The sequence below is a fragment of the Rhea americana genome, unplaced genomic scaffold (genome assembly GCF_003343005.1).
Source record: "Rhea americana isolate MKP2758 unplaced genomic scaffold, rheAme1 scaffold_55, whole genome shotgun sequence".
NCBI lineage: Eukaryota > Metazoa > Chordata > Aves > Rheiformes > Rheidae > Rhea > Rhea americana.
The window spans coordinates 1471685-1499588 of record NW_028186701.1 but is presented as its reverse complement, the minus strand read 5'-3'; the positions used below and the strand labels follow the sequence as shown (position 1 = coordinate 1499588).

The following is a 27904-nucleotide window of genomic DNA, read 5'->3' as shown; positions in this document are numbered from 1 at the left end:
TATAAATACTTAACAGCTGCCAGAGATGTAGAATATTCAGAGAGAGCTTTACACATATGGTTGCAATGAAGGTCCAAATGTGAATTACTTTGGTGCAAGAATTCAGGTGGTAAACCTCTGTAGACTCTTTTCAACCTAGAAATCATAGTCTTAAGATTCCTGTGAGACACTACTACTATTACCACCTTACACTTTTATTTTTAAGGCTTTACATTAAGACATCAAAACTACCAGGTCAAAATTAAAATTAGAGAACCTGCAAACAAAACTAGCTTAAATGAAGCCCTGAATACATGACACCTGCTCTCTAGCCTAGAGGATAACATTGTGGGCATAATCTAATCTCCTGGTTTAGCAACATCTCATCCAGACAAAAGATAGTGGTCATTTCCCATCTTAGCTGATTGCCAAAGGAATGAAAAACTAACTCGTTTGCCAAGCTTCTGGATCCTTCAACATTTCAGGCATTCCTGGAAGAACAAATGATTTATTTACAAGGTAAGGGAAACACTGACCGATAGATATTGCATCCCGTTGCAAGACAGGCTTGGCCCGAACCAATCTTTTTTCCTTCTCATATATTACATCTGAAAAAGGTATCAGTTATGTCCAACTGATACTCCTTTTATCTTCTATCTGAATGACTACTTTATTTAGTTGGCAGTGCCATCAATCAAATGTAGTCTTATTTTGCTCAAAGGGAAGTCCAGCAGGTAAATACTATAGTGATATTCTCAAAAGCACTTAGCACTGGCTCAAATCAGATCTCAGTGAATTCAATAGGAACAAAATTAGATTAAAGCAGAGTTTATCACAAGTGATACAATTTTTAAACATGGTATTGTTTCTTACCTCATCAAAAAGAGCAAACATACTTTCTAATGTGGAAGAAATTGGAAATTCCAAGTATGCTGAAAATGCTTTAAGATCAACCTTTTCTTTTTTCATTTTCATGGCACGTTCAGCATATTTGTCAAGATCTCCTTCAAGGTTTTCTGGTTTCAGCCTAGAAAACATATTATTTTTGCACATTCAAAAATAAACCTAGTTTTAAAATAGAAGTATCAGTGCACTGAATGAAACAATGAATGATAACGGGGTAAAACACTGCAGATTCAAGATCAGAATTACTGACTTTTTTATAATAAAAAAATGGACTCTGATATTTTTAAGGTTTCTACTAGTTACTGAACTATGTTAGAAATTGTTACAAGGACTTAGGAACCCTGGTCATAAACTAATATGCTTTATTCCACTTTGATTGTAAGCCACATGTATAAGACGTTCAAAGTGTACAAGAAACATATCAGTCTAGAACTAGTTAATAGGGAATAGTAGGTAAAGGCAACTAGGTGGGATTGAGGTCACCTGAACATGGCCTTATTGTAGGACAGTAACATAAACCAATTACTGATTCCAAATTTACTAATGGCACTAAACAGGAAAGACCTGATGCACTTTGCCTAAAAGAAGTCAGGGATGACATAATAGTGATTATACTGTTAATCCTGTTTGTTAGTCCTAGCTTTTCACATTCTGTCCAGTGTTGGACACTGTTAGGGGACTACCCAAACACTGCTTTAGTAGTTAAGTACAGCTGCATAAATTTCCCTGCTAATTCTGACTGCAAAATCAGATTTTGATTGGTGTATAAACAGTTTTTCATTAATGGAGATATGCTGAACAGGTTTATTTCTTGCTAAGTCAAGCTTTTTCCTTTTTGCTRCACAAAAATAAGTTTAATATATTAAATATTTGCTGTGCTGCAGGTTTGCGGGGAAAATGAGTTCTCTCCCCACTACGGCATCCACCAAATTTTGATCTGCAGATTTGCTCTGAACTGATTTAAGGTAATGTAGGCACCCAAACTTTTCAGTATGAAGATGAAAGCAGCAAAAAAAAAAAAAAAAAAAAAAATATATATATATACACACACACACACACACAATATTATTTTGCAACATACTAAGCAACTCCATGCCCTGTATTTCCAAATTATAAGACCTGAACGTGCACCTGTTGTTTCAGAGTCCTATCTTCCCTAAAAAACTCATGTGTGTTCTCCAAACTGACAGTGAGACATCTATTGTCTGTTTTAGTCCTTGACAACATGACAAGAGCTGGATAACTCCTCTGCAGGCATTCATTTTCCTTGGTCCAATAGAAGAGTAGCAGGAACAGTGACAAAGGAATCTGTAGAGAATTTGAGATGCATATACAACTCTGCTTCTAGCATGTGGCATTACATAATAACAGTTGACTAATCCTAATCAGTGAATATACATCCCCACTGTAGTAACAGAAATGAATTCTAACTGTAGGTTAAGGACAGCTGACTTCTGAATCTTCTCTTCAGATAAGCCATCACTGACACAGAATATACAATTTAACATCTGTCTCTATGAATCAGAAAGATCTGATTTGGAATGAAATGATTCAAAATTCACCTTCTGGAACAGTGCGAGTATTCATTTCATGAGTAGCATTTGTGACTTGATGGGATTTCCTCTCCACTGGAAAATAACTAATTTGAACAGATAAAAATTGGAAGAATAAAACCTTATATAAGAAAGTAGGTGTGGCTCATCACAAATCTTAGGCACAACTTGTAGTTTGGAATTATAAATATACAAGAAAAAAGTGAGCTAATCCCCCAAAGAGTATGTAGATTAGTGAGGTAAATATTTTTAGCTTCAACTTCAATATGAATGCATTGTACTTCCTGGCAATCCAAAGTGTGTTCACTTCCCTTTGCCTCTTCCAGAATCAGAAAGAAATTGCTCTGTGGAGGACCATAACCTACTGTGCTAAAGTGTTCTGAAGCTGTGTTCCAAATCCCACAAGTTTCTTGTTCTGAGACAAGTGCTGAATTAATGTGAAATGGTTTGATTCTCTCAATTCCTTTAAAATTGTGGTTTTTATTCCAAATGAATAAAAGGCTGGAAAACCAATAGTGAATGCCTTTGCTCATGAGATCATATTTGTTTGCCTAACAGCTTCAATGATCTCTAGTAGAACAGGACCTAGGCTTTGCAGGATATAGCTTTATTTGCTGTTGTGGCATTTTGCTTCATTTTTCTGTTCTTTTTAGCTGAGCACTTTGGCATGAAAGTTATTCCCAAGTCCCTGAAGACAGACAGGATGCATTTTCTGCAATGAATATTAAGTCCCTTACAGCAGACTTCACAAGGAAAACCAGATTCCCAAAGGTAGGATACTTTCTGCATTACTATCACAATTATGAGCAAGTGAGATGTTTTAGCTGGTTTTAGCTGCATTTGACCATTTGAAAACATACTCCTTTCTTGTATGTTGGGCACCTGCCAGCACAAAACTCTTAGTATCTCACAGAGCTGAAAGTCACATGTGAACAGCTGGATCTTAAACTTAACTATAGTAATTTGCAAACTCACATAGAAATATGCCTTAAGATGAAAAAGGCAAATACTTTTGTGTTTGTCTGCTGATGTTCTTCCACGTGACTTTTTCCTGTAATGGAGACTGAACACTAAACACTTGCAAAACAGGAACACAAAACTCTACCTACAGTCTGGACCACAGCTTCAGGCAGAAAGACAGTAGAAATTTGCATGCTAGTCTGGATGGTATTGACTGTTGATCAAGAGCAGAAGGGTACAAAGTCTGTGAAGTAATTATCTCCTGTCTGTGGCTCTTATGAGCCACCATACAAATATGTGGGCATAGCCAAGTAGAAGCCCTGTGGCCAACTGGTTGGAATAATATTCTAGAGTGGTGGTCAAAACAGAAGTACTACTTCATTTAGTTCATTCGCATCTCAGTACTAAGATTTTTAAAGGATCAGAACTGATTTGGGTTCTAAAATAAGTAGGTTTACTATCACTGAATTTCAGCAGGGCCAAGGAGTGCATAAGGAGATAAACCTTGTAGGTTTTCTAAGGTTGAAGAATGTTCTTCTGGGGACAGATAATTGTTCAGTGCAACAGATGTTTCCAGTACTCATCATGTGGGTCCAAGAGAGCAGCAATACTTGAGTCCAGGAAAGCTACGGATGCCGAAAGAATTCTTAAAGAAATCACTGCCCATTGTTAAAAATTACTGAACTACGCTAGAATGAGTCTACTGTGAAAACTAATACATCTAGAGAGAAAGAGCAAACTTTTTTTTGCAATCTGACCTGAAAGAGACATGATATAAACCAAACCATTTAAAAGAAGCACAGCTATCACGCCTTCAGTCAGAAGAGCAAAGAACCTCAGAGTCTGTATAGCAAATGCATCACAACTGGTCAAAATCCTTCAAACCAAAGGATCCAATGCTGTATGCATATCAATAACAGAACACACACTTGTATTACAACACCGTATTATGTCCTGCTGTACTTTATACATTGCTTTTTGATGCATAAAGTAGAAGCTAACTGTTGTATCAGAGGAGAAAACATGACATCCTGAACTACAGGTATTAGTGCTGTCTGACATTTAAGAAAATGAAAAATGAAAATCTCAATAAAAATCAAGGAGTAGAAAACAAAGATGACTAAAACAAAAGGAAACTGATCCTTGCTAGAAATACCAAATTATAACCAAGGTATTAAGACACACACCCACACACACCCACAAGAAAAACTTAGTAATCAAGTAAATAATGCAGTACTAGATGCCAACAAATTGAGGGGCAGAGAGAAGGCAAAAATAATACTGGAAGAGATCAGAGAGAGGAGAAAAAAAAAGTATCAAACAAGGGCTAAGCAAACAGATTATCCTTAATCTGGCTACCAGATGAGGCTACCAGTATATTTTTAAACAATGCAAAAGGTCTGTCATTAAAATTACTTGAGAAAAATTTCAGACTACACTAAGACTGATTTTTATAATATTTGTTTAAAAGCAGTCAAAACATAGTAATTAAAAGATGCATGTCCTTTAGGGAAATCAAATGTAAGCAAAAAACAAAAGTAGAAGGTAAAATGACAGAAATAAGACATTGATGGGTAGAAGTGTTCTACTAAGGGTTGCAGGGTTACAGTATGTGCTGTGTTTGACTTTAAGGATAGTATCTAATATTTTCAGAAGACAAAAAAATTACAACTGAGACTAATCTTAACTAAAGAATTATAAAATTATTTGAATGAAAAATCAAGCATTCTCTGAGAAGACACTGAGGGCTGATAAGTTGGGTTTCTGTAAGAAAGTAGAACAAAAATTAATGCTAGAGAGTCACCACAGTTCTTGGGCCAAGTGAGTGCAGGAATTGGAATCAACAGAAATTTGCGGCTATAGGGACAAATCAAATCAGAACTTCACAGTAGTTGCCTGCAAGGAGACTCTTAAGCAGCTCAAACAAATTCATCTCATACAAAGCTGGAGAGGTGCTTTAATTAAACGTACTAACACGTTCTCAGTGAGAAAATATCCAAGGAGCTCTTTAAGCAGTCAGAAAACCTTAACAAGCTTCAGCGTCTGGAACATAATATACATGTGAAGTACAAATAGGCAATCATTTTAAATAGTGGGCCATTTAATTATGAGAATAAGTCATTAAATAAAACAGAAGATTTATCATTTTGAAACCTTCAAAGACTGCATACAGTTTAGGAAACTGTTCATTAGTCAAACATACATTATTGTGTTTGACAGAAGTTTAATTACTTGAGAAATAAGGAACACAATTTAAGAAGGTCAGACTATGTGATCTCATCAATAGAACAGTCTTTTCACCATAGAGTTGAGTACAAGGCAGCTGAATTTCAGCCAGCTGTGACCTAGAAACAGTACAGCTGTGTTAGCACAAAGCTTGAACTAATACTCTTAGAGGCCCATTAGACAAATCTTGGGACCACGCTACTGTTGCTACATGGCTTCTGGACTGAGGTTGGCTCCCATCCAGCTAACTGGAACAGACTGAGCAGATTTTACAGAGAGGGTTGATGAGTCCTGCAGATACATCACATGAACGGAAACAACTCTGCTGTGCAGCAGAGGTATAACATGATTTCAAACAATTAATTAAAAAAATGGATTTGCCTTACTTGAAAAAATCTTGAATTTAAAACTGAATGCTTCTAGGAAGCATGTTCTTGCTCAAAGACAAGTATTAGGACTGGATACAAAAATCACTGAAAAAATTCAGAGATGCAGCTGAATGATCACAATGCTTCCTTGGCCTCAAAACCTTTGAATAAACAGCAAAATGACTGCATCTCTATTGTATGCTTGATGGGGATTCAATCTTATTGCAAACTCCATCAAATTGCATCAGAAAAATAACCATGGTAATAGTCTTCTTACTGGCAAATACTCAGATCAAGACTGGATATTTCGCCAAACGTACAACTGCTCAAACCAGACAGAACTTCTGGAGTGTGGGGAACCTCACTCACACAAATGCACATAATTGTTTTAGAGGCCTTTGACAAAACAATCTAGAAAAGCATACTTCGAGAGAATAGCTGTCTGGCTTCTCCATCTGCTCAATTTACAAGAAGATTAAACTCAATCCCAGGATTATCACCTGCACCATAAGAGGTTTCTTGGTGCTGATGGTGGTTTTTTTTGCTGTTGTTTTTCTGTTGTTGAGTACAGTTAAATTCACAGTCTTTGGAACAAAGCAAAGAATCTTCCTGACTCCCTTAGAAGTCTCTCTTATCCTACCGGCAGTCTCTTCAGACAAAGTCCTTACAATAAATATATTGCTTGTCACTCCTTCCTTTATCCCACATTCTTTATTATTAAATAAAGAAGAGAAAGATCTACTGATGTGCACAAGCAGGAAGATAAAAGAAAAATTAGTGATAGGAAATAGTTAAAATGTGGAATGGAAAAAATGAAACTATGTGCTATAGCTTCAGGTGAAGAGACCAAAAAAATGAAGAGGAAAGGATGTTTATATACATAAGCAGTTAAAAGGCTGAAATTATAAGATTAGTTTTAGCTGTTTGACAGGGTGAGAAGAGAAACACAAGACAGCTGGAAAACAGCAGCAAGCTCAGTGGCTTGTTTATGTGAATTCTTTCACTGCTGAAGCTTTTCTGAAAGGCAAAACCAGACAAAAGTGATGCCAGAAGAGAAGAGAGATGAGCCACACTGCTTAAACAATGCTTCCATTTCATTAGAAAGCATATCTAACAATAACCCACTCAAAAGGTAAACCATTTCTTTGTACTTTCTGAAAAAGGGTTCCTCCCCCCTCGCCTTCACTATTATGGCATTAACCTAGTCACAGGAGTGTGTTAAGGCAGCACTGTCCTCCTTTCACAGATGTTAGAGGGAAGGACAATTGACCATCAAATATTAAGAGTCCCACAGCATCCCTGGCCCTCTTTAGGAGATATCTTCTACTTACACTTTCATTTCGGAATGAATTCTTCAAAGACACATTGCTAAGTTGTCAGACTATAACAAAATTAATTTTACAACCTACTCTACTCATTAGGATATAAGGGTGCTACCTGGAAGTGGAAAAAACTGCATTTCTCTTACAATGTGGGAAAACTGCTTCCCAGACATGTGTTCCTCTTCTCATGTTAAGGCCAGAAAAGAACCAGAGCCCTTACTTAGACATAAGACAGCTTCCCAATCAGGTCATAAAGCTTGGAGACCTCTCAAGTATGTAGGAGTGAATAATTACATAGGTTTCCTGTTCAGATAGCCAGAAGAGAATCTCCATCCCTTTCACAGAATCATAGAATCAGTAAGGTTGGAAGGGACCTCTGGAGATCATCTAGTCCAACCTCCCCGCTCAGCAGGGTCACCTAGAATGTGTTAGACAGGGTTGCATCCAGGCGAGCCTTGAATATCTCCGGAGAAGGAGACTCCACAACCTCTCTGGGCAACCTGTTCTAGTGCTCCATTACTCTCACAGTGAAGAAATTCCCCCTCACTTTCCTTACTCCTTAAAGAGATGACTTGATTTCCCACTAAAAGATGAGGAAAAACAATGAGGAAATAATTTTTAAAGTGACATATGGCTGTTTTTCTTCTACTAGTCCAAGTAAATTCTTTTTATATCTGAAGCTGGGCATGGGATATTTGTCTCTAGTACAGTACTGCCTTAACTTTATTAGTGCTTCCCCAATTGTAACATGACAGCATTCCATTTGCATAACAGCAGTATTGTTATATGAGGAAAAAAAAAATATAAACTCAGTTACATAGTACAGATGCATCTTATATATGAATATTGCATATGCTCACCCAAGGCTTCTCACGAGCTTTGCAAATTCTAAAAGGCATGTGTCTGAAGGTAGACGAAGTTGTCCTTCAGCCAAAGCTAGCTGACAATCTTCAAATGTATAGTCCGTCACTGAAACGCCCAATGCCCTTAAATAAGCCAAAGAAACATAGTGAGATAACCCATGAAATCTGAGCAGAATCTTCACTGTTCCATTTTGTATAGCAAGAAATCCTGTTATAATTATGCTCTACTCAAAAAATAAAGAAGAGAAAGAGCCTGTAAGAGAAAGTTCACATAAAAACGCACACTCTATATACCCATTGCAGTGCATTTATTTTGATTCTACAAGAAACTATAAGAACACAAAAGTGTTGGGGGGAAGGCAATATAGAGATTTTCATATTCCTTAATTTCTTGATAGAAGTGAATAACAAAGGTTTAAAATTTACTTTTTTGTCATTAATGTTTAATTATGTTAATTTTATCATTAATGTTTAATTATAGTATTATTTATGCTATTATTGCAGCAACACATTAACAAATCAATAATCATCTGAGCAGAACAACTATTACCTTCAGGAAATAATACTAAAATTATGCATTAGATAATAGTTTCAAAGTACATTGTTACAGCTAGGTAGTATAAGCTCTATGCAAAGGATAAAACAGAATATGTGGAGTTAAAATGAACTCCAAGAAAACAACTTTTAATGTATGATACAGGAAAAGCAGAAGAAAAAAAATATTCAAGGATTACTATATATCATACAATTAACTACTCTTTTTTGCTTCACTTTGAATCTGAGGTTGTGGGGCAACAAAAGCAACTATGACACTCCAAGAAAATCTCAATACTGCAATGGCACTGCATTTGCCATACTGAAGTTGACAGAAAGACACCTCATTTGGGAAGAAGCATTTAAAAATTCAGTGCACAAATTAAAAAACGCATAAACTACAAACTGCTCCATATATGAGTTACTCATCTGCCATGCTTTCCAATATAGCTGACAATATTCTTCACTAACATAGGTAATATCTCCACTTGCAGTCCTTCCTGGTCTGATAAAGTCTTTCTGAACACTTCTGAACTGAGCTTCACTTTTCTCCTCTACAGGTTTTACTGCCTTTTACTACCACCTTTTTTTAATCCATAAAGCTAATACAGATTAATGGCAAGATTGTTACAACCACCTGAGGCATTCCAGAGTCATTTTTGCTTTGATGAAAAATCCATATTTAATTCTACTCTTTACTGTAGCCACTTTGATCTAGTTCACCTCTCATACAGTAACTGCTCATTTCTGTTAAGTAGGGTCAATGTAAACTACATCAGCCAGTTCTTTAATCCACCAATTAACTGTCAAACTTAGAGAATTTTCACACAGTAGTGAGACACGCACCTTTCTTATTACTACATCTACTGGTAAGGGTTTCTTTTCTGAGCGTTTCTTGGCTGAGAGAGACTGATACTCGGGAAGTGCACTTATTGATAGCTACTCAACCTCAAAAGTACTAAATATGTTAAAAAGGAAAAAAAAAAGTATTATTTATAAGCTACTTAAGATCATACATGGCTATGCAGTGTAGCAATTCTGGAGGAATAGAGTCCCCTTTGCAAAAAAACACAAAGGGAAAGAAACAAAAGGAAAAAGTAAACTAAATCCGAAAAGGTACGGGTGCATGGAAAAGGCATGTTAAAATATCCTACAAATGCTGAAGGCTACACTGCCTGATATGGATGATCCTAGAAAGTTAAATTGAGTTCATCCAGCTTCATTTCTTGATCTGTTACTCTACTTCTTTGATGGACAGTGTTCTAGCAGTTTGTGCAAATCAGTAAACTATCTTAATGGATGAACAAGAGGTTCTTACAGTACTGGCACATCTGGCCAATACTTCCTATTATATAGTATTTCAATGTAATATGGTATTAAACAGTACGAAATAAATTTCCTTTGCAAGAAAAAAAAGATTTGATCTTGCCGGTTTAAATTACTTTCTATTCCCTTCCTCTTTCATACTCTGTGTACACTAGATCATTCCCTAGATTCCCTTAAAATTTCCCTGACAACTGTCAGGGATATAGTTGTGTTGCTACTGCAGCAGTAATACAATATAGCCCACAAGCAGTACTACCCAGAGTGGCTTACATAATATGGTAATAATCAGATAGCTCATGCAGCCAGAAAGACATTACAACTAAGTTCATCAGATCTTAGGGAAATGGTTTGTATAACAGGCAACAAAAACACAGGAACTTACAGGAGATCAGCAGAAGCATAGGGGAACTACACAGGAAAGAGAAAGCTAGTTAAAAAAATATATATTAGAAGAAACTAAAAGGGTGAAGTTCTGTCAAAGAAAATAGAAATTAAAAATGAAGAAACCAACAAGTTAAAACATAACCATACAGAGTCTGCAGCAAGAAACAATAACTTGTTAAAAATAAATTCTGGAAGCTTTTCAAATACATCTAAAGAAAGATGACCAAAAAAAAACCTCAAGCCATTCAAACTGGCAGGAGAGTAAAGGCTTGACCAACTGGCATCCCAAAATGAACACTTGAGATTTAAAAAAACATCAAATTAATGGGCCCCAAACGTGTTGCAGGAGCCTAGCCAAAGAGAAAAAAAAAAGTCGTAACGCAGAACAAATTCCACAAACAGTGATCATCTGAGGCTCAAACTATCTGAGGAAAATATGATCTGCTCTTTTCATAGCTGCGTACACCCATTGCAGAAGTTCAGTGTAAAGCCTGGATGCAGCTTACTTTACAAGATCTTCTAGAGAACTAGTTACTAAATTATTGAACTTTAACTCCAAGGAGCTCTTTCTTTCTTCAACTTTCATGAAATTTGACAGCTTCAAATTGCAAGTACAACTCTTGTTGTTTTTAAATAAAGTAGGAACGTAACAGCTTTTCATATATTTTCATTAGGATGAATTTTTTTTCTTCCATACTACCCCTACTTCCACAGTCAGTTAACCAAAATCTAGTCTTTAATGATCAGCAGTTTTATGTCGTCAAACGTGTACATCTGGCTTCACACACTAAACTCTCGTCCCTCTTACTTTACTGAAATGCTGACTACATTCCTTTCATGATATCACACAATATGGAATTCCAAAGTCACCGAGTGACTTAAAAGATCACCTTCTTGCAAACTCAAGTTTGTTGCATGCATTGATTGTGCTTGTTAACTTTTAACTTCTCACACCAAACAGTTCCCATGTCTGCTGCTTGTGCAGGCATAATGCAGCAATAAATTGGCAAGTTTCTCATTTTCTGCATACCAATCCAGTACACATGAAAAATTCTAAAGATTAAACAGTATGTGACTGCAGTAACATTATGCAAGGTGAGAAAAAAAAAGTAATAATAAAAAGAATTATGACATTCTCAATCTATGCTCCAATAAATACATTTCAAGTGTTTTTACTATGTAATATTTAAAACTGAAACCTAATGTGAAAAATCCTACAAGCTGCTCCAGAGCATTGTCATCAGTGGCACAGAGTCTAGTTGGAGGCCTGTGGCTAGTAGAGTTCCCCAGGGCTCAGTACTGTGTCCCATCCTGTTCAACTTCTTCATCAGTGAACCTGGATGAAGGGACAGAGTGCCTCCCCAGCAAGTTTGCTGATGATACCAAGCTGGGAGGAGTGGCTGATACACCAGAGGGCTGTGCTGCCATTCAGAGAGACCAGGACAGCCTAGAGAGGAATCTCATGATGTTCAGCAAGGGCAAGCAAAGACTCCTGCACCTAGGGAGGAATAACCCCAAGCACCACTACGCTACCAGCTGGGGGCTGACCTGCTGGAAAGCAGCTCTGCAGAGAAGGACCTGGGAGTGCTGGTGGATGACAAGTTGACCAAGAGCCAGCAATGTGCCCTTGTGGCCAGGAAGGCCAATGGTCTCCTGGGGTGCATTAGGACGAGTGTTGCCAGCAGGTCGAGGGAGGTGATCCTGCCCCTCTACTCAGCCCTGGAGAGGACTCATCTTGAGTACTGTGTCCAGTTCTGGGCTTCCTAATACAAGAGAGACATGGAGCTACTGGAGGGAGTCCAACGTAGGGCTATGAAGATGATCAGAGGACTGGAACATCTGCCCTAGGAGGAAAGGCTGTAAGAGCTGGGCCTGTTTAGCCTGGAGAAGACAAGACTGAGAGAAGATTCTATCAATGGCTACAAATACCTTTGTGGCGGGGAGTGGGAGGGAAGGGGAAGGGAGAGGATGCCAAGGGGATGGGGCTAGACTCTTTTCAGTAGTGCCAACTGACAGGACAAAGGCAACGGGCAAAAACTGAAACACCGGCAGTTCTGCCTGAATGTGAGGAGGAATTTCTTTCCTGTGAGAGTGACAGAGCACTGGAACAAGTTGCCCAGAGAGGTTGTTGAATCTCCTTCTTTGCAGATATTCAAAATCCACCTGGGTGCAATCCTGTCTAACATGTTCTAGGTGACTCTGCTTGAGCAGGAGGGTTGATGACTTCCAGAGGTCCCTTCCAACCTCAACCATTCTGTGATTCTGTTCAAGAAAACCTTTAAATCTGATACAATCTTTATAGGTTGCTGAACACAGTAAAAGGATATTAAATTTGCTATTTCACTTCAGAACTGAAAATAGTCAGATCAAAAATCATGTAGGCTGCTATTTGGTCTTTAACAGTGCTTATTAGTAGATGTTTAGGATAAAATAGTAAGTTTTAACCAGTACCTTCCAGTAAACACCTGTATAGGTGCTTCCTGAGCCAGAGACACTGTTTAAAACACTTAAAATCACTGATGGACTGAATTCTTCAAGAATRTCTTATCTCTGATTAATCCATTTTATACTACTGAGTACTTTATTGCTTCTGCTATGAGGAATAACAGGCTTTCCTCACCATGCATTTCCAAAACATTCATGATATTAGTGACCTACGGAACATTCCTCCAATCAGTTTTTCTTTTCTTCTTTCCAAAGCTGAAGACTTACTTAGTCTTGGCAAGGGTAGATAGCCCTTGTTTGCTCCTTGTATGACTACTACTTTGTGACATTTCCTTTCACATCAACACAGCATCTGTAGCCCTTTCTTCATCTCAAATCAAGACATGCTTGTTATCCTCCATTCTGACAATCTTCCTTTCACGTTTGCATCCTACTTCTCACTATTAGCCCTAAATAACATTCTTCAGAGATGGGAGGGAGAAGCAAAGGGGAGCAGAAAAGTCATCTGTCTGATTCTCTGCGCAGCTTGTCGTCAATTTGTAGAGTTTTCCAGAATTCATCCTTATGCCACATCAACCTATCATCTTTTGACTGGAATAGAGAGCTCAGAATTGTTTCCATAACAACGCATTTTACCTAAAGTTTGAGAACAATATTTATATGTTGTGCCAGTTAATTATCTTAAATTAACCACATAAATCTTGGCGGTCACTGCAATTCTAAGATGGGTTGGTTCACATAGAACAATTTTGATCTGTTGTACAAAAGGTCCTTTTTCTCACAAAAGATTCTATTTATTATAGGCCCAACTCACAAATCTGGGTTCTGCTTATAAAACAGAGATTTACCAGTTTCTACGTATAGCTTGGCCTTTGGCTGAAACTGGTGTCTTAAAAATGAAGAGAAATTATTCAAAGAAAGTAAAGATTTCATAAGTTCTCCTGTAGGAGTATATACGGAAAAGAGTATCTGAAAAGAGTACCTGACTTACTGAAAGACTTAAGACTTACTGAAAGGTCATAAAAGGAATGACAGTTTCACATATCATCTTACAGTCAAGAGAAGTTAATTAAAATACAAAAGAGAATTAAGGCCTGTGTATTCAATCTTGGGCTTATTATACACTATAACAAAAGTTCTTAGCTGAAGGTGAACTTTAATGTGAGGACAATTAGTATTTACATTGGTCCAGTGTTCAATCTCTAAAACAGAAGCAACTCACTGAAGTTTCCTATGTTTTACTATTTCAACCAACCATTGGCTGATAACAAACACTTGAAGCTATTCTTAACCTCAAAAAAGTCTATAGCTTAAAATGCAACCTCATTAGCACAAAATTCAGTTATGTTAACTTACATACAGTTTCAACCCTACTTCTTCCCTCCAGAGTACTTAAATACCCACAACAGCACAAGAACTGGCATGTTAAGACATAAAATGTAAAAAACAAAAGCCATGGAATTAGTACAGCTCCTGCTATATTTGTAGTTTCCTACCTTCCTCATATAACAGAATACATTAGAGAAGTGAACGTCTAAGTAGGAAATTCTGTATACACTACCACTGACTATAAGCTTCTTTGCAAGCAGACAGCTACACTTAGAGATTTCATGACATTTATTTCATACTAAAATTAAAATATGCATCTATTTTTGTTACATATTATAGCATACTTACTCTGCCATTACACGTCTGACATTACTGGCATATAATGCTGGATCTTTTCTTTCTTCTTCTGAAGGAACATATACAGGCAGAAACTGCACACAGAAAACTGAATTACACCAAAAATACTTAATATTTTAAATAATTTGTATTGTAGCACTGCAATTAAAAGATCTATACAGCCAGCTGCTATTTACAAAGTTATACTATCAAGAGAACTTAAAAAAAGGAAAAAAAAAAAGAAAAAAAAAGAAAAGAAAGTAAAGAAAAAAAAGGCAGCTTTCAGAATGGGATGGTCTATGTTAAAAGACCTCCTAGCTTTTGGCTATGATGCTAAGTGTTCATTAAGCTATGATGTAAGCTTTATGATCACTGCCACACTAAAAAAAACCCAAAATTTCAAAATCTACTAGCTCAGCCAAGGAATTAAATTCTCAGCATACAAGGAATAAGAAGGGAACACTGATTCTCCCCCCACAGCCACTAGCTTAAGAAAAATACTACCTTCAGTAGTGCAACACCATGAGATAACTTACAAACTAAGTGAACAAAAAGTTTTGTAATTCTGTAGAAAGCATCTTAAGTAGAAAACAACACGAAGTTATATGCTTAGTTATATTTGGTATAGTTGACAATGAATAGTTCAAACTGGAATTACGATTCAAGAATTTCATACTAGCTTTTGTTTCTCAAGTCTTGCTTTTAAAATATCAAGTTTGTTATTTAAGCAAATGCTCTTCATTAAGTATGAAGTTAGCAGTATTTTCAGAATCAATAACCATATGATCACTAGTACCCAAAATACTGCCATTTACCTGTTTCTTAGAAGTCTTCAGTGATAAAGACTCTACAAATCCTCCTTTATTCTTTGCTACAGTGTTCCTATATACACCTATATCCACCTTCACAGTGGAAAACGTACTACTCCTTTCTTAGTTTACAAGTAAGTACATCAGCCCAATGTGATATAATACACAAAAGACTGAGGCTAACATAGATGGAGAGATTGTTCCTTCAAATTCTGGGCCCAATCCTATTTTTTCCTACTCCAAGCAGTGAACTGTCATCAATTCATTCATCCATATGCAGGGCAAGTTTGAATATGAGGCAATTCCTAATTTCAGGGGTGTTCCAGATAACTGTATCTAATTAGACAAAAATAGCATGATCAGTTCAGCAAACTACAAATCTAACAGAGGAACTCTCAGCTACTGAAGACTGTGATGGACTGTGATGAACGCTGGAGCTGACAGGCCAACATAACAAAGAGACCGGAGCCAAAACAAGCTCAGGCGTGTGCAGATAACTACATGCCTTTCTTTCTTCAAGACATTGCTTGCAAGAAGTACAGGCAGATGGGCTAACCTTTATGTTAGCCTATCATAAAGTCTACTTAAATGTATGCTTCTTAATACATACATTGGACGACACGTCTGCTATGCCAGAACATATATAATATACAGAGGAAGGAAGCCCAGACTAGCAATCTTCAGATGCTGCTTGCTTTGCAGTCCTGCCTGCTGCCTGTTACCTAGGCAGAAACATACTAAAATCGTGCTTTCTTGCTGTACACCTCCCTGAATTACCRGATCTTCAGCGTTAATTCTGGTATCAAGAATAGTCTTTATTTGCCAGTAACCCTGTGCTGATGTAAGAAAGCAGGAAGAGGAGTCAATGAACTTTGGAGACCAGAAAAAAAACATGGCTTTGAACACAGAACAATTTCTATTTCCTCCACTATCCTAAATCTGCAGCACTTCTTTCCAAAACCAGATTCATCACGTACCTCTCAAATACTCTGCCTCACATTGTACAGCCTTACAACAGCTTTGCTCCTCTGCCCATTTTCTGCTCTAGGACAGGGTGTTTCAGAAAGTTTTTTTTTTTTTGTTGTTGTTGTATTTTTTCAAGATGACCAAAGAACAGAACTTGTCCTTGTGCAAGCTCTGCATAAGCTACAGAGCTACTGCCTCAAAAACAAGAAAGCTCAGCAGTGCTCACTTCTGTGTGAAGGAGCCCATTTTACTTGTATACGGCAGAAAGTCATGTTCCTGAGGTAAAGGAAAAATCCTGCTAGTCTGCTAGCTTGCCTGATCTCATGCTTGTGTGATGCAGTAGTTCCCTGGCCCTAAGACCTCTCATATTTTAAGTGTTTAAAAGGCAAAATATATTTTTGAAGATATTTCTAAAAAAAAAAAAAAAAATATAGCCTTGCATCCAAGGTAAAGAGAGGACAATGATCTTTCCAATGGAATTTATCATGTCAACAAACATTAACATTACTTGAAAAATCTGGTACAAGGCAAGCAGGGTACAAAGTATTATAGTCAGATGCAAAGTGAAAAAGCGTTCAAYGTAACACTCCATTTAAGCAGGACAGAAGGAACCTTCCTGACAGAATTTCAGATTAACACACAAGGACTGAATACAAACTTTTACAGAAGAATTAAATATAGTATTATGTATTCTGATACTGCTCAGAATATAGGAATATACTTTTTTTTTTCTACTAACCTCAATTTCCACAGAATTGTGAAACTGACACAAAGTAAGCCACAGAATTTCTAACCTAAAGGAAGAGAGGGGGGAAAGAGGAGAGAAAGAAAACTTGAATATAGTGAAACAGTAGCACATTATGTTCTGAAGTGTTCAAGTAACATTACAGTCTGTAGATATGATCATATTCAACTGTCAAATTAAAAGAAAAGGTTTAAGAGCACTTCTTCACTATTTTCTGTAAGAGGTAACAAAAGCATTTGGCACTGAAGTCACATGTTCGAAGATACACTGTGAAGTGAGAAGACCAATAGTAAAATAACATATGTACTAATGTATGTATACTAAATATGAACGATACATGCAGAGTATATAAATGAATAGTAAATCTCTTCCAAGAAAATGCTGTATTCAGTATAGGGTTGGTAAGATTACTTATAACTACTAAAGTTATTATCATTGCCTGGGTTTGGAATCAAAATTCATCATACTTCAGAGGTCTGCTAATGAAATACAGTACATGTGTTTTACCAGCCTGAGACACAAGATACTGAAGGCAGTAAGATTCAAATCCAGGAAAGGATTTTGGAAACCTGAACTAGAATRCTGCACCAGTAGTTGCGTTTTATATAGTAGTTACAGTGCTCAAAAAGCTCATGGGCAGAGCTGGACAAAATTGTTAGGCAGATAAAGCGCTGTTCCTATGAGTAACACCCTAATCATTTTGCTATACATTCTTCCTAAGGCTGCAACATGTTTTTTGCCTTCTTTCCTGCTGAATTTCCAATATATTAAAACAAAGACAAGCAGCAACAATAATTACAAAACTAGTGATTTTTAAGTCACTGACAAGAAACGAAATTCTATATCTTCTACATCCTCTTCCAGGAATATAAAACCCCAATAGTTTACAAATACACTTGCTCCCCATCACCTCTCTCTAATCCTGAAGGATCTACCAGACACACACATACACAGCCCCCCATATCCTTGTTTTTAACATGCTAACCTTAAACCATAAACATTATTTGGGGAGGAAAAAAAAGATAGAAGTGATATTTAACTTAAATCTGATGTAGAGAAAATTTATGTTGTATGCCATAGCCAAACAGCCTTTGTTTTCAAAGTGAGTCAATTGACCTGTGAATATTATCAAACAAGTAAAATGTTACTTCCTGGAAACAGTATACTTTGTGTGAGACAAATTTTCACTCTATTTGACTGCCTATTCAAAGTTAAGGTAGCCTTTAAATGTTTTGTATACAGAATAATCCTGTATACAACAACATTACTAGATTAAGTTTTGGTCAACATTGTGAAACAGCAAGAGAAACGTTTGCTGAAAAACTGAAGACTGTGGTATCCTTAACAGTATTTTCTACTAGGAAATTCTCTACTAGGATTTCTAGGACATCAGAAATACGCTTCAGGACACTCAGGAGGATTAATCCTAATTAAACAAAAGCTGTAATTTAAATTGGTCAAGTAAATTCGCATAACATCACATGCTGCTTCAGAATTTGATTCAGCTTTCATTTAACTTCATTTGTTAGTTGCAGTCAATAGTTCTGAATGAGGTTACTGTTATGAACATGTTAAGGTGATCTAAGCCAACAGCCTTACAAGTTCCCTCCCTCTTCCTCCTCCTTCTCTGTGTTCCTGACACCTCAGGGAAGACATCATCTTTTTCCCCCTCTGGCCAAGTTAGTTTGCTAGAGGAGCTGCAGTGTGAGCATAAGGCAGAGCAACTCACAAGGAGAGACAAGAAATCCCTGCATGCAGCAGCATTTGCTTAGTTTAGACACTGTCAGAGACTCAGCTACTCCTAGTGTAATGATTTAATTGAAAGATGCACCCTTAAAAGTGACCAGTGATTTCCAAATACTCTCATCCAGATATGTTCTTAATTAAACCAGGTTCCTAGTCCATTTCAAGGCACAAGGTATGAAACTGAAAATTACTTGCACCCTGGCCCATCCAAATGGTGCTCTTGTTACTTCTAAAAATACAAGATCTCAAGCAGGACATTCAAAACAACAGTTCCCAAAGAGGCAGCTAATGAATGAAACTTAACCATGGAATTCACCTCCCCTTTATCTAAGGTTCAAAATTTCTTTGTTTTGATCTTCATCTAGAAATTTTAGAACTTTGACTCTAGCCCAAATGTGGAAATGGTGCCAGAAAATGATTAAAAAAAATGGCTACATTTTATAATTTACATTACACAAGTTTGCTAAATATATTTAAGGTTTCTCTAAAATAACATTTATTTTTAAATAAATCAAAGTTACAATTGGCAATATACTGACAAGAGTACTTCCAAACTCCCTTGTTGGAACGACTGTCTCTGCAAATTTTATATAGACATACTGAATTGATATGCAAGCACAGAGTAGAAACAACTTTTTACTTCAACTACCTGGCTCAACTAACAAATACATTCCATAAACCATCAAAAATCATAGTAGCAAAAGTATACTCTGTTTATATCTGGACTCCTCTAATTGAATATTACCATATTCAGGAATGAAAGACACAAATTAATCCCAAGTAATTCCCAACCAGAAACTCCTGCTTGCCTTTTTCCTTGTACAAGTTCATGTAAATAAAACTATTTAAGGAAAATAATCATCATGCAAACAATAAAATAAAAGCCACTTACGCTCCTGGCCCTTGCCATGTCCATGTGATTGTGTCCTAAAAAGAGAATCATAACAGTTGTAATTACTCATTGTACTTTAAACTTTTGTTACATTATAGACAGTATGGAGCATGATGTCTTCACGGAAACTTTGATGCTCTATTTGCAGAAGTTCATACTCCTATTAAGAGTAAGCCAACTACAGTAGGAATCAGCCTACCTTTCATGAAGCTAAGAAATACCCAGTAATGCAGGTCTTAACCACAAAATATCTAAAGTCATAGAACACAAAGATCCATGGATTTCTCAAATGCTGTTCTTCTTGGAAAATGAAGTTATTTACCATAAACCAATGTCCTTTCAGATGTATAGTCCATGAATACTTTCTAACTCACCCAGCTGCACAGGGCATCTCTTAGTGTCCCTAACCCTTGGACCTTGGTCCCCTGGATCTCCCAACATCAGACAGGAACACTCTGAGACACTTCTGAAGTATTTTGGACCCACAGAGACAATGCCAAAGAAGTCCTCCTTACTGACAGGGATCACTGTGGCCAGTAAGACTTTATCTGTCTTACCTCAAACATTTCTCCAATTCCCTTTTCTCACAGAGGGCATGCATCCATCTACCTGATCCAAGAGTCAAAGGTACATTATAAGATTACTAGATATTTTATTACTAAGATATAAGATTAGTATTACTAAAACCATCAAACTACTTGGAAGCAAGACCAGCCGCACTTTTGGATAGCTAAGATGAACAGATCTACAATCCCAAATCCAAAAGCCCTGTAGAAATATTTGGTGTAATCCGGAATTATGATCCTGCTCAAACCAGAGAGCTGAACAAGCTGAACAGGAGATGCCTGGTATGAGTTTTACTCTCCATTCTACCATACAGAAATTAAAGTTTATCAACTACCCCTGAAGTCTAAACAAATTTCTACTGCATCTTGAAAGAGACTGACAACGCTTTTTATGAACTGTTAAAAAAAAAAAAAAAAAGGAATTATGTGTGTGTAAAACACTAAGAGAGGGCAAATAGGTAGCTATGAAAGCTATGAATATGAGGTCATGAGCAGGAAAGATCTGGAAAGGAGTAAATAAGTGACAAGAGTGAAGACAACCACATAAGCCATAACATTTTTAACTGTAAATTAAGAAATAGTGTTTAAAAAAACCCGTAATACTTAGTGGAAACTAGATTTGTACATAGAGGCAAGAAAGTAAAAACCACAAAATGAATTCCAAGCTGTTTTTCTGATCAACTGGGAAAACAGTGTAAAAATTAACGGAATTACAACAGGAGGACTCATGAAACTTAGGTTTCTAAAAGAGTAGATCAGAGATACTTCTGTCAACCTACTATAAATTTTCTCATTTAGTTCCATACTACCATCCAAAACCATTTTACAAAGTTCAGGCGATTGTATGTGCCAAGATCTTGAAACTGATGTTTAACACATTTTTATTACCTCCTAGAGCAGAAGACTGTCATAAGTAAAATGAAAGCAACACATCCATAGAAAGTGCAAATGATTAATGCAGAACAACAGCTTGGAAAAAGCTCAATATATCATGAAGGACTACTGAAAAATTAAATTTTGACTTTTAAATTATTTTAAATGAAACAAAAAATCATAAAAAAGAGGGTTTCCATCTCAAGCAATTAACACTGGTGCGTGAAAATAGCTTTCTCCATCTAGTGGTCTTGTAGAACCCAAATAAATGCTTTGTTAAACAAGCTGCTTTKACAATTTTGTTGTCCTGATGATACTACAACTACACACATCAGGCGCTTTGGTTTTTCCACAAGAAATTTTCATTCACAAACCCAGTTCATGGAGTACAAGATGACCTAAAAATCTCTTTAATTAGCAATTAAGTCTGCCATATTGAACAACTGCACAGTGCTACATACACTCAACTGAATTAGCTTCCTAAATAGCAACAGTGCAGAAGAGACAGATTTGGGGGGAAGGGGAAAGCGGTAGCACTATAGAAGTACCATGCTGGACCACTGAACAGTGAGAATGTTTTCATAATCCTAGCCATCATGCTGGCCAGCTGCCATGACTTCTCTGATATGAGGAACTCAACTATGCCACATTAACATCCCTGTGAGAAACTCCCAACTCTAATGTCACAGTAGGCATACATGTTCTTTCTCACCTGGAACATTAGAACATAGCATAGATGAAGAATAAATGATAGGCTGTAGAAACCAGGATTCTGTCCTGCAGGAGGCAGAAATATTTTGTAGTAGGCTCCCACTAACGTATCCAATATTTTCATGATAAAAAGAACAAGCAGAAACTGGAAAGTGGTATTCTCTGTACCTACTTTAGATGTCTTTTGCATTTCAAGGAATCACAGAATGGTTGAGGTTGGAAGGGACCTCTGGAGATCATCTAGTCCAACCCCTCTGCTCAAGCAGGGTCACCTAGAGCATGTTAGACAGGATTGCTTCCAGGCAGTTTTTATCACAGTATTTATCACAGCTGACAGCTTATGCTTATGGGCATTGCTTACTTTCAAAGCATACTTACAATGCTATGAAATTTTTGTATCTAGATAGTAAATTCTTTGATATGGAACTTCTACACAATTTGTATTTGATGCGAGAAGATACTGAGAATCATACCAAGCTTCAAATGTAAAGCCAATGTTGCAGCAGAATAAGAATCTGCACGTAAAAACACAACCAATCAATCCTTAATACCCCAAGGCTGAACCAGAACAGGTGCTTCCAAAACTCGTATCAAGTAGTGCAACTAACTGGACACCAAAATCAAAGAGAATCTGTAATTTTTAGACAGGTTTATAGCCTTCCTTACACACTACTACACTCAGAATATTCAGACAAAGGAAAAAAACTATGTGCACAATGAAGGAACTTAGTGAAACAATGAATGGCTGTACAACCTAATGTCTCCGCATATTAGAGCATTTCCTTATATATGGAATATAGATAACAGCTCTCCAGCAGAGACATGAGAGCTGTCCATCTCTGCAAAACCTTTTCCTTGTACTTTCTACATTCAAGAGCAAGGTAACAAGCACATAAGAGTGCACACAGCTACTACTTTTACCTCAGGCTCTAATCTCCAGAAGCCTCCTGAAACAGACAGGTGCACACATACATTCTCATCTCTGTTTTGGAAATCAGAGCTCTGAAGGTAGGACAGAGACCCAGTTCAAGATGAAAGTAGAGTGATTGCACACAATGGGTACCTAGAGTCCACTGGTTAAGAGACGATGATCTGTTTCTAAACCTAAAATTAGAATATACACTGACTAAACAGGATAGACAGGAAGACAGAGAGAAAGAAGAGATGTGCTAGAAATGCAGTCTTGGGTTATGAAAGACAACATTCTCTCCCCAACTCTTTCCTCTTACTACCTCTTAAATGCATCCTAACCAAACCAAATCTAACCTCCATATATCATATCAAGTTCCTTTCCTCCAACTTAGCTACATCTCTTCTGCAGACCCTGAGCTAATATGAAGTCAAGTATGAATAGCAATTATTTTATTTTCCTTTCTCATTAATGTCAGTAGAAGAAATTCTTAGGCGTTAAGTGACTCATCAAGGCACTGAAAACATAGCAGTCTTATGATTATTTTAAGCAGTGAGAATGGGAAAGCGTGGGCCAATTATCCTACCAGTTACATGCATTCAGGTCATCTCTGTTGGACATCTGTATAAACACTTAGTTTCTTTTAAGACATTTTGCAAAAACATAAAAAAGTTTATGAACTTCATAGAAGGTTTATAATGACTTCCACGTGTAAAACATGGTTTCTGTTAATAGAGTGCTAGGAACATTTAATATCAGTTTACAAACACTGCATATTATGCACTATAAGCAATAAGAACATTTCAGTATGAAAATATATTTTTGAAGATACTTGCAAAGTTATGTTTCATAGCTTTGTATGGTTTAGCATTGTTTTAAGTGTAACATTAACCAAGAGTAACACTGTATATTGTGATATGAGGTACATGTGAATTTGAATTTTAAACTGGCACATCAAAAAAGGTGAAAAAAAGGATTAAAAAAAAATACAGAAAAGGATCTGTTTCCCTGAAGATGAAACAATTTCAATATATTAAAAAAAAAACCACTGACAATCTGCTATGATACTTAATACTATGCAAATATAACAGACATTACAATTTTTGCCACAATATCCTCAAAGATAATTTTGAGGGCTGTTACCACAAACAAGTTAATTGAGATCAGGTGTGATGGCAATTAAGAGACACTGGTGGGCTCCACACAATAACATTAAGAATTTTTATCAAGCATATGTTTTATATCAGTTGACAAAGAGATCAATGGATAGAAACACTTTAAAACATAAGCTCTCAGATGCCAAGAGATAACTGCATTCTTTCTAACATCAAGGGGTGGTTAACAGGCCAGTCAAGGAAAGAGAACATGATCTTCTGATCTAATATACATCACCAAACAGGCAAGGCAGCCTTTATTTCATCTTTGATAATCCTCCCACCTTCTCCACAAATGACTTAAATTTCAATAAGGGTGGTGGGGGAGACAGATAGAACCCAAAAGTAATCCTCAGAGGGCTCAAAAATAAAACAAATCCAAGAAAAACAATTTGACTATAAAAGCTAGCACAGTTTGCTAGGGAGCATATTCTTCTAATTAACTTAGGAATGCAGAAAGACAGGATTCTTGCTGCAATAGGACAAAAAAGTAGCTACAGCAGGTCAGTTAAACAAAAAAACAAAACAACAAAAAACCCCTTTGCTTTGCTTTCCTGTATGCTTGATCTTGACCTAGATCAGGAGAGCTTTGCTCATATCTTTCCAAGCACTTGTAACAATTGTCTAATTTAAATATTGTATTTTACTGTAACCCAATTGATATTGAAGGACTATTTCAAAGTAGCTAGCATCTAGCATTCCCTACCCAAGTGCATGGCCAATGGAAAACAAGCCCTAAATGACCTTATAAGATGATGAGCTTCCCAATAACATTGTAATTATTGAAATTTTGTAATTTTTTGACTAATATCTCAGAGACAGCAGCATCTTCCAGCAATACATGATGGTAAGAAAAGGTCTGCAGCTCAGCCTAGTGACAGGGAGCACTTCTGAACACATATCCAAGAGGGAATTTGACATTTCTGTCTTGTTATTTATGCTCAGCAAATGTACAATACTTCTTGTAACAGCCTGAATAACTTTCAGAACATTGTTTTGAAAGAGAAACTTTAAAAAAGCAGAATTATCTAAACTGCCCAATTTAAGTCAATTTTGTATTGCTAGAGGCTTAAGCAAGGCAAAAAAACAGTTTAACGCTTTTTAGATTTCTAAATCTAAGGATCTAACCAAAAAGGTTACAAAAATGAATGTRGAATAAAATGCATTCCGACAACAAAAGTTAAATAGTCCTTATTACTAATTATGAAACAAGCTGAACTTACCAGTTTGTTTGGGTAACGTAGAACCACTGGCTGTACAGGAACTCCTGGTATAAATGCTCCTAGAAGGCACGTATGACCTGTCATTACTTTAAAGCACACTTTGGTAGAGAAGAATTTATTTCAATAAGGAAAAGACTATATCAATAATGGTTTAATATGAGCATGAAATACTACTGGTAGTGAAAGAATAAGATCTCAAAGTAGTCTCAAAAGTAATCATGAAAAAAGAGAAGAAAAACAAGCACTGGAGAGTGACAACATACATCCACCTTTTCAGAAGATAAGCAACTAAGAATGCTTATTTACATTCTCTAAGTGATCCTCTACAGCTTACATAAACTGTCATGAATGCAAGTCGTACCCCAGTACCAAATTCAACTGGATTACTCAATTCAATATTATTAAACTAATTACCAAACGATTATTGAAAGAAAGAAAGAAACAGGAGTGCACGCAAGAAAGTTAAGTCAATATGTTGCCAGCGGTCAACAGTTTTTTGGTGAAGATCCTAAGCTCTCTTCTGCAAAAGAAGTTCTCTATATTTAGCTGAGCAACACTGATTTAATAAAATATCTTGGAAGTAATGGTATGAATTTAATTTCTTTCCTCTTTTTGCACCTTACTTCCCCTCCAAAGAGCTTGCTTGTTTATTCTTAGACAAAGAAAAATCTAATAGTTAAAATGTATTGTACTAGTGCTATGGTACAGAAGTATTACTGCATTTTATATAAAGTTATGGTTTTAATAAATAGGTAGCATAAAATCTACAGATGTCCTTTGCTATTTTTTTTTTTGGTTTTAGCACAAGGATTTGGTATGCATGATAACTATCTTGCTCAATATTTCTTTGAGCACATCTTTTTCTTTTAGAAACAAAAGTGTGGTTAAAAAAATAGCCATATGAAACAAGTAAAGCTATTTACTAAACACCACATAACATTCCTATTAAAATTTAGAACTGAAAGATATAGGTATACTGTATGCTCAGTATTACATTTGCTTTATGAAACCAGCAATTGCAAAGATGTAAAAATAACAACTTTTAATGGGGTGTAAATATCTTTAAACAAAGGTTGCCTGCTAGGGATCCTGCAGAGATTTGGTTCTTGGCCCAGTGGCATTTTCTGTTCAGTCTCCAAAAACAACGGCCTAAATAACTTCTGAAAGAGTCCAAAGACKACAAAATCTGACTGAATGGTAAATGACACCACCACCACTTATACCTAACTAACTAGTTTACCCTATATGACTAGCTTGCATGAACACAGAATGGGAAAACGGTATAACAAGAACAAGGAATGCCGGCCACATGAGCAGAGTGGTGAAAGGCATTCTGAAAACTAGTACTCAAATAAGGATCTAAAGTCCTTTGATACAAAGGAAGAATTTTTAGGCAAAGGATTTCTGGGAGAATGGATGGATACAGAAGCAGGTTCCAGCAGGAAAAGTGAGACAGTCCAGGCAAACAGCAGCATATGCTAGACCAGTGAAGTAGAAGATAAAGGCACATTGGGGACTTGAGATAGAAAGCATATGGCATCTAGTGGCTGGAATGTCTTTGGAACAGAGGGAGAGCAGGAAACCAGGACTTCAATGAAGAATTCAAGCAGGTTTACAACACATGTCCAGGATTCAGATGGAAAGAGACTAAAGAATGACAGAAGCGGATGTTTTCCTAACCATCACTCACTCATCTAAAAGGTAACAGTTGACACAGAGCGAGTAAAGACTTTTTGAATGTTTGTTCAGGACACRATACAGAGATTCCATCAGCCAAATGAACCACAACCAAGATTCCAAGCAAGGTACACAATGTTGACTCACTGCATGAAATCCCAATGAGGAAATGCAAGTTGCAAGCAACACAAGACACAGTAAGACTAGAACTCAATGAGCTAGGCAGAAATATAGGGAGAGTCAAAAGCAGTTTCAGAACTGACCTTCACTGCAGCCTGCTCACTCACCATCTCCCTACTTACATCACAGAGGTGAGTTTATATCAAATATTACAGAATTAGCAATCCTTCCTATTATAAACACAGCTTACATGGGCAAAAATGCTCAATTCACCTTATACTTATTTGATAAGCATAAACAGCACTACTAACTAAAAACAGCTTAGAAGGTAGACACTGATATCATATGAATCCTGGAAGTCAAAGGGAAAAAATCTGAATTATCCGAACCAAAAAGTTTTGCGTAATAGTAGAACTACATCCCTTCTGCAGCATCTGAAAAATTCTACTCCACTCCTGCCCTACTGCAAGATTTTTTAACTCAACTTCTGCAACAGCAAGCAAATTACAATGCAAGTGGTATTTTAAAAGCTGACGATACAAGAACATTCTGTAGAGAACAGAGAAATGAGCATCATACCTACCAGGCTTGAATGTAATTAGACAGGATCGGTTTGTGCAAGTGCCCTCTGGGAATATCATTATCTTGAAGTTAAAAAAAAAAAACAAACAAACAAAAAAAAAAAAGGTTTACTTTCAAGAAATAAATATTTCATGTGGATTTATTAATAACATTATATTTGAAGAGATATGTTTAACAGATTACAGTAAGTTTTCCAGGAAAAACAGCCAAGTTAAAGCAAAGAATAGTCCTCAATGAAGAAATCAAGCAAAGTTCTGTCAAATTAGTCAAAATATTTTTCTTTATATGGGAATTTGCCTCTTTCTTGACCTCTGATAACAATTCTACCAGAATACTGACAAAGACTAGAAAATTTTGCAAGTGCTAGAGAATTTTCACAGAAAGTTTTGGTGCTCGTTC

The 27904-nt window shown here is 36.6% G+C and overlaps 1 protein-coding gene across 2 annotated transcripts in view; it reads right to left on the bottom strand.

Moving 5' to 3' along the window:
- LPCAT1 (lysophosphatidylcholine acyltransferase 1) overlaps nt 1–27904 on the bottom strand; it is a 64962-nt gene that overhangs the window by 17493 nt on the left and 19565 nt on the right. Inside the window, exons 5-11 of one of the 2 annotated variants that reach the window (XM_085318712.1) lie at nt 27507–27567; nt 25127–25185; nt 19690–19724; nt 17046–17100; nt 14544–14626; nt 8175–8300; nt 853–1006 (exon numbers count right to left, since the gene is read on the bottom strand). In XM_085318712.1, coding sequence (XP_085174838.1) covers nt 853–1006; nt 8175–8300; nt 14544–14626; nt 17046–17100; nt 19690–19724; nt 25127–25185; nt 27507–27567 — 573 coding nt within the window. The remainder of the gene's footprint in view (nt 1–852; nt 1007–8174; nt 8301–14543; nt 14627–17045; nt 17101–19689; nt 19725–25126; nt 25186–27506; nt 27568–27904) is intronic. The other variant, XM_085318711.1, reaches the window with a different exon arrangement.